Source organism: Marmota flaviventris, chromosome Y, assembly GCF_047511675.1.
Source record: "Marmota flaviventris isolate mMarFla1 chromosome Y, mMarFla1.hap1, whole genome shotgun sequence".
NCBI lineage: Eukaryota > Metazoa > Chordata > Mammalia > Rodentia > Sciuridae > Marmota > Marmota flaviventris.
The window spans coordinates 17,214,714-17,225,874 of NC_092519.1; the positions used below are offsets into that span (position 1 = coordinate 17,214,714).

The 11,161-nt window shown below is 42.2% G+C and overlaps 1 protein-coding gene across 1 annotated transcript; it reads left to right on the top strand.

Moving 5' to 3' along the window:
* Window positions 1–2,315: 2,315 nt before the first annotated feature.
* On the top strand, window positions 2,316–5,966 carry LOC114083171 (mediator of RNA polymerase II transcription subunit 31-like). The gene has a single exon (XM_071606939.1). The coding sequence runs from the start codon at window positions 2,867–2,869 to the stop codon at window positions 3,251–3,253; it is 387 nt and encodes a 128-aa protein (XP_071463040.1). The 5' UTR covers window positions 2,316–2,866; the 3' UTR covers window positions 3,254–5,966.
* Window positions 5,967–11,161: the final 5,195 nt, after the last annotated feature.

An 11,161-nucleotide genomic window follows, 5' to 3' on the forward strand; every position in this document is an offset into this window, starting at 1 on the left:
CAATTATTCATTTCTATTAAGAGCTCATGATATAATGAACTTCAGTTACTATTCCCTTTCATGCACCAGGCACCAGAAAAGCACTTTAGCAGGTTCACAGAGGCTATCAGAAATGCCCTGGTGCTCATGTGAGGGTTTTCCAGAGCAGCAAGTCACATTAAAAAACACCTGGGAGGGGTGAGTTGTGCCACCCACACATGCACACTCTCACGCACGTGCACACACATGTACAGGATCAAGTCACCCTTTTCTCTACATACCCTCCCTAGTGCAGTGCTTTCATCCTCACTGTGTCATGCAACTATTGATTTCTTTGACTTTTCTCACAATGTTGCTGCCCACTATTCCTTCTCAAAAATCAATTGTTATTTTCTGACTTCCCAATTTAGTCTTGTGTCATTCAGAAGTTTCAGACACATTGTGTGTGTTAGTTGAGGCCTCTCCACTGCAGCCTTGTGTACAGATTAGTGAAATATCTCTTCCTTCCTCCTTTTCTCCCTTTGTTATTTCAGACATTACCCAGGAGGGCTCCACCACTGAGCTTCACCCTAACCCTCTTAATTGTTATTTTTTAAGAGAGTGAGGCTGGCCTTAACTTGTAGTCACCCTGCCTCAGCCTCCTACAGCTGGGACCATAGGCATGTGCCCTTGTGTGCCCTGCAGCTGATCTCTTCCTTTTCCTTGATGCCTTCTTGGCCTGCTGATGACTCTGGGACCACCACTGTGTCATGCATTCTTTTCTAAGTCTCATGTGTTGTGTTGTACATAGGCAAGTTAAAGAGCATTATAAAATCTTGTAGTTTGTATGTATTGTTTGGAGAGACACCTACTCAAAATATACTTTGCCCTATTATTAATGCAGTTTATTTCTTTTCTTTTCCTTGTGCCAGGGACCCAATCCTGCCTTGTGCATGCTAGGCAGGCACTCTAGCACTGAGCACTCCCCTAGCTCAGGTGGTGAGTTTGCCGCTGCTGTGTGTGTGGACCCACTACTGTCCCTATCAGCAGATGCAGCTCTGCAGGTGTATCCTCGTGTTTGCAGCTTGTCCCATTTTTTCTTAAACTTCTTTTACAGCACTAAATTTTAAATCCAACTCAGCTTTTCTCCCCATGATTAATCCTTGGGTGGAGTAAGTCAGAAAACCCAGGCTGGATTTCTCTCTGTGTTTAGGGTACTGTCATACATAGGTGACTGCATGACCAATATGATTCTGCAACATGCACACTCAGAAAAATGAGAGATGATATCCCATCTATGTATGATATATCAAAGTGCATAAATGCATTCCATAGTCACGTATAAGTAACTGAAAGAAATAAAATAATTTTAAAACAGAACAAATCCAGGTGCAATGACTCATGCCTTCCTTCCAATGGCTCAGGAGGCTGAGGCAGGAGGACTGTGAGCTCAAAGCCAGCCTCAGACATAGTGAGACAGTAAACAACTCAGTGAGACCCAGTCTCTAATAAAGTACAAACTATAGCTGTGGAGGTGGCTCAGTGGTTGAGGGCCCCTGAGTTCAATTCACAGGACACCCCCCATTCAAAAAAAAAAAGGAAAGGAAAAAAACCTAAGGACGAGGGGTATGATACCAGTGTTGTTGGGCACAGTGTCACACAGCTATAATTCCAGTGGCCAAGCAGGCTGAGGGAGAGGGATCACAAACCTAGACAGCCTCAACTTAGTGAGGCCCTAAGGAACTTAGCAAGATCTGTGTCACAATAAAAAATCAAAAGGTCTGGGGATGTTGCTCAGTGGTTGTGCTCCCCGGGCTCAATCCCCAGCCCCAAATAATAACGATATAAAAATGGATTTAGTCTTTCCTCTTCATTTGCATTGCTCTCATCTTCCTAATGGCTCTAATTCACAACCTGTCCCTGATCCTTCTCACCCTCCTGGATGTCCGCCTCCACACACCTCTCTATTTCCTGGTGTATTGGCTGTCCCTCACTGACCTGCGTGACATCTCCTTATGTTTGCATTCATTGGAATTCCTTTTTTCTGTGGTCAAGTACTTCTTGCTCTCTGCTTTATGGCCTTGGGACAGGGAAGAAGAATGTCTTCTCCCTCTGCAGCACCGCCTCACTGTGGTGACCTTCCACTCAGCACCCTTTGCTCTTACCCACAGCCATGATCCTTCCGGTCTTCAGCAGGGAACAAGGTTCTGCCTGTCTTCCACACCACCCTCACCCAATGCTCAACTCCATCTTCTACAACCTGAGGAACATGGAGACGTCGAGGCCCTGAGCAGATGGACCCAGAGGTCTGTACTGTGTGATATAGATAAAAGGTCTGCCCCTTTCCTCGGGACTTAGGTGCAAGTCCATTAAGCATTGTGTAGGAACTAAAAATATTATCTTATACCAAGAGTGTGGAGACTAAAAACCATCTACATTCAAATAAACTGCTCAGGTCAGTCCAAATTGTCTTCTGAGTGTGTGGAATTTAAATAAGATTTTAGCATCCTGCTTCCCTGTGAACCAGAGACAGGCCCACACCAGGACCCCAACATGAGACCCCCCTCATCGGATCAGAGAGGTGCCCTGACTGGGGTACCCTATTCACCCCATGGTGGCTCCACAGTTCAACATCAGACACATATAGGTTTGAGGCTGCCACTCCCACAAAACTGGGATGTCACAGCTTCAATCAAGGGAAGACAATAAGGACCTGGTAAGAAGGTTTCCAAGGTCCCTGTGGGCCTTGCTACACCTGTGTCTCCTCTTTACTATTATTCTTTACACAGAATATCTTTATATTTTAGAATATTATTCTTTAAATAGGTGTCTCTTAATTGTCCTTTTAAAATTATGATTAAGGCTGTTCCTCTGTCAGACTGCTGGCGATTTAGTGTCTCTGCTTGTTATGGCGGCTGCCGTCGCTATGGAGACAGATGATGCTGGAAATCGACTTCGGTTTCAGTTGCAGTTGGAATTTGTACAGTGTTTAGCCAACCCAAATTACCTTAATTTTCTTGCCCATAGAGGTTACTTCAAAGACAAAGCTTTTGTTAATTATCTTAAGTACTTGTTTTACTGGAAAGAACCAGAATATGCCAAGTATCTAAAGTACCCTCAGTGTTTACATATGTTAGAACTGCTCCAATATGAACACTTTCGAAAGGAGCTGGTGAGTGCTCAGTGTGCGAAATTCGTTGACAAACAGCAGATTCTATACTGGCAACACTATTCTCGGAAGCGGATGCGCCTTCAACAAGCCCTGGCAGAACAGCAACAGCAAAATAACAAGTAAGGAAAATGAAAAGCTGGAAACAGACCAGGCTCTTAAAACTATATATAATGTATTTCCATTATACAGTGAAGACAAAACAAGAGACTTCCTGCCTACCTTTATCGTGGTAGCACCTGGATACTTTAGTGTGCTTTTAAATCCATCTAACTTTTTATTGTTAATACATTATTTCTGTTAAGCCAAACTTGTTCTACTTTGATTTCCGGATGGATTTGTAAATTTTTATTAACATTTAACAGAATCAAGAAAGAATGGAAATGTTAGGTGCAGGGGATTGGGCTATCAAATGTAATTAACTCTAAGCCTATTTCATGACTTATAATAGTCCCTGGGGCAAGTCCTCTCTTGAATCTTTTTATCTCTTGGATCACCTTTTCCACCCCTCTTATCTACTAAAAGAAAGGACTAGAGTGGAGGACCTCTTGTTAAATCACAAAGCAAAAATCCCATAAAGGTTTTTACATGCTATAGGAAAGGAAATACTTTGCCAGATTTTTTTAGTTGTAGTTGGACACAATACCTTTATTTCATTCATTTACTTTTATGTGGTGCTGAGGATCAAACCCAGGGCCCCATGCGCCCCATGCCCCACGCATGCTAGGTGAATGCTCTACCGCTGAGCCACAATCCCAGCAGCCAGATAGCAACTTTAAGAAAGAATTGTTAGTATGTCACTGACCTAGTGAAAGGTATGGAGAAGATTGGTGTCTTGACCTCAAGTTTGAACAAAGATGAGCCTCAAATGCTTGTGTTCATTTGGGAAAGTTAATATTTGGCCAGTACTACAAACCACATGCACCTTAAATGCTGCCTTGCATTCTCATTGATCCTTATTTGTAAAGGAGGAAAAAAGCTATTAAGCACTAAAATCAGTGTGTCTGACTCACATTCTAGAGTTCTTATAAGTATGTTGTCTGGTCTCCAGTCTTCCTCAAGTGAAGCACATTCACACAGCTATAAAACAGAACTGCCTGAATTAAGCAGCTGGATTAGATTCATGCTGTACTTTCTCTAAGTGGTTAAATTCTACATTCCAAAAGCAAAGAAGTGGTTTTAAAAATATCTATTGTTCTGCAAATTGCTGGAATTGAAGATCCTAATCCCTTCAGAGATTTGGAAGTTGTCTATTTTTTAACCTCCAATAATATATTCCTTTGAACTATGACTGCCACTGCTGAACTTATTTTACTCAAATCTTTAAGATGGCTATATGTTACAAGAAAATTGAAGGTTCATGAGTATTTTTAAAAAGCATTCTTTATTGTTTAGACATAAGCTAATTTTCATATCATTTATTTACTGCTAAAATGAATGCAAATTTTCATATCATTTATTTACTGCTAAAATAAAGACATTATTTATAACTAGAGCAAACCAGGAAAATAAATAAATAAATAAATAAAATTATGATTAAAATTACTTCCCAGTGTAGGGAATAGTATACAAGTCTTACAGTGTTTCACGGATTATAGGTCCAGTTACAGAATGTATATAATACAAATGAATTTCTAACAATGTTTGTAAGTTTTATTGCTCAAAACTCACATATGGCTTTAATGTGGAGAACATTTTGAATATAATGTTTTCTCAAATCCCACAAACATCCAATGAACAGAAATGATATGCAAGAATCAGCAGCAATCATTGCAATTACTGATATCTTTGAATCAATTAAATTTACTCTCCAATGAGAAGTGTCAAAATTGTAATTTAAGTCAGCATTTTAAAACACTTATTGTTTGATCAAGGTTGTATAAATTTGATTCATTATAAATTGGTTCTTGGTCAAACAGCACAAACTTGAGGTATAAGTTTAATATTTTAATGAGCTCTGTCATGTCAGAATGTGAAGAAATACCTTAGCTTACATCAGCATAATAAAATCTGGGAAGGAGCCTAAAAAATCCTACAATTGATTAGTCCAAATATATATAATCAGTCCAGTTATACAGAAATCTGTTTTTCAAATGTTTTAACTTTCCATGTCATCTGTCTAGATAATTATATAAACATATCCTTATTTAGAAAAACCCTTTCATCATGAAAATTCAGAATATAAAGACCTTTTCATTGACCCAAAGATGATTTCTTTCTTCTTAGGACCTCCTAGTAGACATCCTTTTCTTTCTTTTACTTAGAACTGGATAATCATACTAGCAAACATGTGTGTTTCCTCTCTGTAGAAACATCTCCTTTTCCTTCTCTAGAAATCCTTCTTTGTGTATACTTTGGAACAATTTTTATAAATCTTAGAATCTGAACAAATTATTGTACCTTAATAAGAAGTTTCTCAATGAAAATATAGTTAAAGCTGTTGGACATTTCTGTTGACATAATCATATCTATTTATCATAAAAATTTGTACAAAATTTGAGAATTAGAGATTACTTGATGGTTATATCTCTTGAAAAAGATATTTTATAATCAAACATTTATCTTAAATATCTGTACCATAAGATGCAGTGCATAAGAGCATATATAAGAAATATAACTTATGTGTTTTCTGTTGAAGAAAAATGATTAGAAGCAAAAAATAGATATATTAATTAAAAAATAAGACATATATGTTAATTATTTCATGAATTAAGGACTCTGGATGATCCAAATAACTTGAAAGATATACATTCATAATAAAAGTTTAACTTAGTATTATACAACCATGGAATTTTAAAATAAGCCTCATTAAATCATGTATTTGGATCCATTTATTTTACTTTGGACTAGTAGTGCACTCATTCTATTTGGGACGTCACGTGATGTGGTTAAAAAAATCCCTGTGTATGCATTTGTTTGTTTATTGTAATTATGTAGTCAGGAAGGAGAAGAAGGATTTCTTGGTCATCACAGAAACATTGTGAGAAAAGATCTCAGATGCTGGCTTTTGTGTGTGCGGGGTGCAAAACGCATTCCCATAGTCTCCAAAATTGTAAGAAGCCTATGTTTGTGACCTCTCTTCAATGGAACATTACTTAGTTCTATTACCCTGAAGAGCAAAAGGAAGGATTGTAAAGGAAGCTGTTGAGACACACACACACACACACACACACACACACACACACACACACACAGTTATTTAGCTCCAGAGCGAGTCAGGATTAGGGCTGCAACAGAGAAGCCTGTGGAGTCAGATTGTGCCTGAAAGTGTTTCATGTGCACAGTCTTAAAATGCAGGCTCCTTGCAGCTCCAGTGGCAGTCACCAGTGAAGCAGGAAGCACAGGTTAGTGGCTGGGAAGCGGGACCACAAGCCCTGCCTGGGTGACAGGAAGGACCCTTGGGAAGCCCTGGAAAATGGGAAAGGCCTGATGAGGAGGCCAGGCTCCGCCCCCCAGGTCCCCTGGTTACCATGGTGATGGAACAACCCAGAACTGGCTGTGGCTGGTGCAGCTGCCTGGGTCCCCAGGTCAGGCGTCAGCTCTCTCCTCCTTAATGGACTGTTTCCCTGTGTCTTCCCCTCGCCCCTCGTGTTCTCCCATCTTTTGCATTTTCCCTTTCCAGAGCGTGGGCACTTTAAAACAGTGATTTAAAGGCAGAGGTCAGCATTACTGTCCGACCCTAAGGCAGACTGCCTTTGGCCCCCTGGCCAAGTTGCTTAAGGGTCAAAAGCACAGCTGGGTGGGGCTAGTTAAGACCTTTTAGGGAGCAGGGGCTGGTCCTCTGTCCTGCAGCTGAGTTAATTAAAGGTGTTCCCACCCCAATGGGACAAGAATGGAGGGAAGAGGCTCAGTACAAACTGTTTGAGTACATTTGAAAAAATAGCAGAAAAACACAATTTGCCTCTCTACCAGCAGAAAATCCCCTGTGTCAAGTCAGACCACGAAAAATGTTTCCTTTTTCCTCTTACCCTCCAAACATTGACTCCTAGAATATAGATTCCAAAAAATCTTTAGGTTGCGAGGGGGCAAAATTGCGATGTATGCAGTCGAGGGGAGAAATAAAGAATGTCCCTTCCAATGCTTTATTCACTCAAGTTACTCCATACAGTTTCACTCTATAGGTTCTTAATCAAGAAAACACAATCCTTAATGCTGGGCACTGCAATAGACATAATCAATCCACAGAAAACAGTACTAGATTCATTCTAAGCACTGCAAAACACACTTAATCAGGACAGGCTAGTGACAGACATTCCCTCTGCATGCTAAGTTCAAAGGTCTTAAGTCCTAGGCTTTGAGTCCAGCAGATGCACACTCACTCAGACCGTGGTAATCAGGTCTGGAACCAAGGTAGGCTTTCCCTAGCGTGGAGTGTGGAGCGGATGACCGGTTGAGGAGGGGGTCATAGGGAGGAGTTGGGGCTGTCACCAAGGTCCAGATGAGGTGGTAAAGGTTAAGAGCGGTGAGGATCATGCAGAGAATCAGGAATGATGACAAGTGATGGGATGTCAGGTCCTCAGCAGGCTCTCCAGCTCTAGTGCATCCTTGTTTCTGCTGGCTGAATCCCTGTTCATCAGCTCTATCATTTATACTAAATTTGGGGGCTTTTGATCACGCTTCGTTGCTGGATGAGACAGAGCCCACATAAACACAAAGGCCCGGTTTCCTTGGAAGCAATGTACAGAAGCAAACGCTTCTGACATGGAGCCGTGCACCAGACACACAAGCACGTGGGGATTGCAGATTGAACACCACGGAGGAGGCTTGTAAAACCAGTTGTCATAACGCAGGAAATAAAAAACTACCACCCCCTCCCCCAGCCCTGGAGGGCCAAGGGCTGAGACCAGTGGTCACAAGGATGAGCTCCCTCCACAGGATCCAGGGAGGCTCCTGCCTGCCTCTCCCAGCTCCTGGGGCTTCAGGTGGCCCCATAATTCCAGTCTCTGCCTCTGTCTCCATGTGGCTCCATCTCTGTGTCTGTGTCCTCTCTTCTGTCTCTTGTGTTGACACTGCCATTGCATAAGGGCCCCTGACCCAGAAGGAACCCATCTCAGGATCTTTCACTGACTACTTCTGCAGAGACCCAGTTCCCACACCAGGTCCCACTCAGGGGTTCTAAGGGCCAGATGTGGACAGGACCCACCTCTTACAATGGTGTCCAGCTCCCTCCACAGGCTCCACGGAAGCTCCTTCCTGCCTCTCCCAACTCCTGGGGCTCCAGGTGGCCCTTGGCAGAACAATGTGGTGGCCTCTCAAAAGCTTAGGATTGAATCACAATATGACCCAGCAATGCCACTGCTGGGTTGGGACCCAAAGGATTTGAAAGCTATGGGTCCAAAAGACACTTGCATATCCTGAGTTCACAGAAACCCTGATCCCCAGTATGACTGGGGACTAGGGAAAAAATTATGTCTTAGTGGGGTGTGGGGGAGACATCACCAATATGGGGGCAAAAGAAATGGTCTGACTGGGGGACTTTGAAGGCCAGAGGATCTTAGAGCATGTGGCGAATTTTTTTATTTTGGCTAAACTGTATACATGATGTCATACAGGCTTGTAGAAGTGTACTCAGTTCTGAGCCCTTTATTCTCAGGATTAGCAAATCACTATCATTACTCAAATCCATCAGCATGCATCTGTGTATATATCTATCCTTCTGTCTATGTACCAGCCATCCCTCCTTCCACCCATCTGCCCATTTTCTCTCCCATGCATCATGGATTTGTGTATTTGCCCACCCATCTACCCATTCATCCAGCCATCCATTCAGACATACATACATCTTCCCATCAGTCCATGCATCCTCCCACCCATTCACCCATCCTTCCAATCATCCAGGGGCAATTGGCCACTTCACCACATCCCTAGCCTTGTTTGGTATTTTATTTAGAGTCAAGATCTCAGTGAGTTGCTTAGCACCCTATTTTTGCTGATGCTGGCTTGAGCAATCAATCCTCCTGTCTCAGCCTCCTGAGAGGCTGGGATTACTGTCCTGCACAACCATGCTTGTACTTCTTATTTCCTCATTGGTCTGATAACAGGTTGGAGTCACCATCTAGGGTTATTTTCTCAGATCCATCACAGTTATGCTCCCACCCACCTTCTTTGAACCACAATGAAAAGGGGGGCTGGGGATGTAGCTAAGTGCTAAAGTGCCCCTGACATCAATTCAATCTCTACATGGGGGACAATAAAGGCACCTGGGATTCAATTCACAGCTCTGGGCAGCTATGTGCCCACGTTTCCACAGTTTTTACACAAGAGCCCCCCTGGTCCATGGGCAATATTGTTAGGTAGAATGAATGTGAGACACTATGCAGGATGTGAAAGACTTCACAAAGTCCAACTTAAGAGAAAAGAATAAAATTGTATATACTTTCCATTATTGGGGTTAATATGACAGGCTGTATTGGCCCCAAGTGGCACATTTTTATGTTTTATATGCGGGCTTTCTGGCAGAGCTGAGCAGGGTTATTATTTCTTTCTGATAGTTGAACCCAGGAAGCTGAGAGCACTGGGTCAGCTTCTGGGGGTACATTGCTTCCTAGGCAGGATGCAGATGGGCTTGTGGCTTTTCTTGAAAATGTTGGTGCATCTGAAACCTTGACATAAAAAGAGTTCACAAAGGGGGACGTTATACTGAGAGAAAATAATGAGGTCAGTCTGTGCAATAGAATGACATGTTTCAAGGAGGCAAATGAGCTTGAGTTCACAGACATGTTATGAGACTACAGATGCCTGAAGCCTAACCTAATACAATTCTACGTATTATGATATTACTTGCATATCACCTACTGCAATAATAATACAATATTAATCTTTTACAATTAATACTAACTCCTACATACAATTTCCTCTATACATTCATGACAATGATTTCCCTTTCTAAAAAATCTCACAGCCCTTGTCAGCACCTGAACACAGGGTAAGGACAGGGTTTCCTTGTCTCCCTGGTGTAGCTGCACTGGTCAAAGTTCCTTTCCTGCTTTGAATCAACACCTTTTCTTTTTGCTTTTAGGGCAAACAGCTGAGCAGACTTGTGGGATCAGCAGAGTCAGGTCTGTACATAAGAATTGATAATTGTAGAATGTAGACTATCTACATTGAGCACAAGGCGCCCATTTTATTTCCGCTGCACGTTGCTGTTTTAGAGGGTTGTCTGCCTCCCCCCACCCCACCCCTTTCTCTGCTGGGGATGGAACACTGAGCCACAGCCCCAACCCCAAATGTTTCCTTTTATAGCTTAGGCTGCCTCCTCAAAGATCAGAGGCCAGGAGGTAATGAGATTTACTAAAATAATTTTCAAATTGTTTTCATTAGTAGATATCATATATATGTATGATATATATGATAGCTTTAAAGAGTGTTTCAAAAATATGGAGACCGTGTCTTTCTAATTTGCCTGAGGTAGGTATATATATATTTATATAAAAATAATATATAATTATTATAATATAATAATTAATAATATATAATAATTAAATATATGTATTTATTTTAAGAGAGGGTCTCTCGGGCCTGGGGTTGTACCTCAGTGGTAGAATGCCTGCCTCACACACATGAGGCACTGGATTCGATCCTTAGCACCACAGAAACAGAAATAAATAAAGATTGTATTATCTACAACTTAAAAAATAAAAAGAGAGGGTCCCAGTGTTTGCTGATTCTGACCTGACCTTGGGCTCCTCCAGCCTCAGCCTCCCTGAGAAGCTGTGCTTTGTTTTTGTGTTGAGGGGCTCGCCATGCTCAGAAAGCACTCTATGGCTGAAGCCTAGCTCAGCGCCAGGTGTCACCTCTGTACCAGAGGCTAAGCCAAGGCTTCCCTCATGGATTAGTTCCCAGCACAGCTGAAAAGCTCCGCCTGAAAAGAGCTGGGGCCAAGCATCTGTCACTCTACCCAATTTCAGCCAGTGATTGGATTATGCTGGATGTCAGTCACGATGCAGAGGCGGGCCTGGAGGCCATCCATCCGGATGCTGGGGGAACTGCCCAATCAGTGCACAGAGGGAGAGGAAGGGCGGGCTTCCGCAATCT

What these genes read in the sequence shown, in the direction of transcription:
- LOC114083171 (XM_071606939.1), top strand. Translation starts at nt 2,867, where the DNA reads ATGGCGGCTGCCGTCGCTATGGAGACAGATGATGCTGGAAATCGACTT.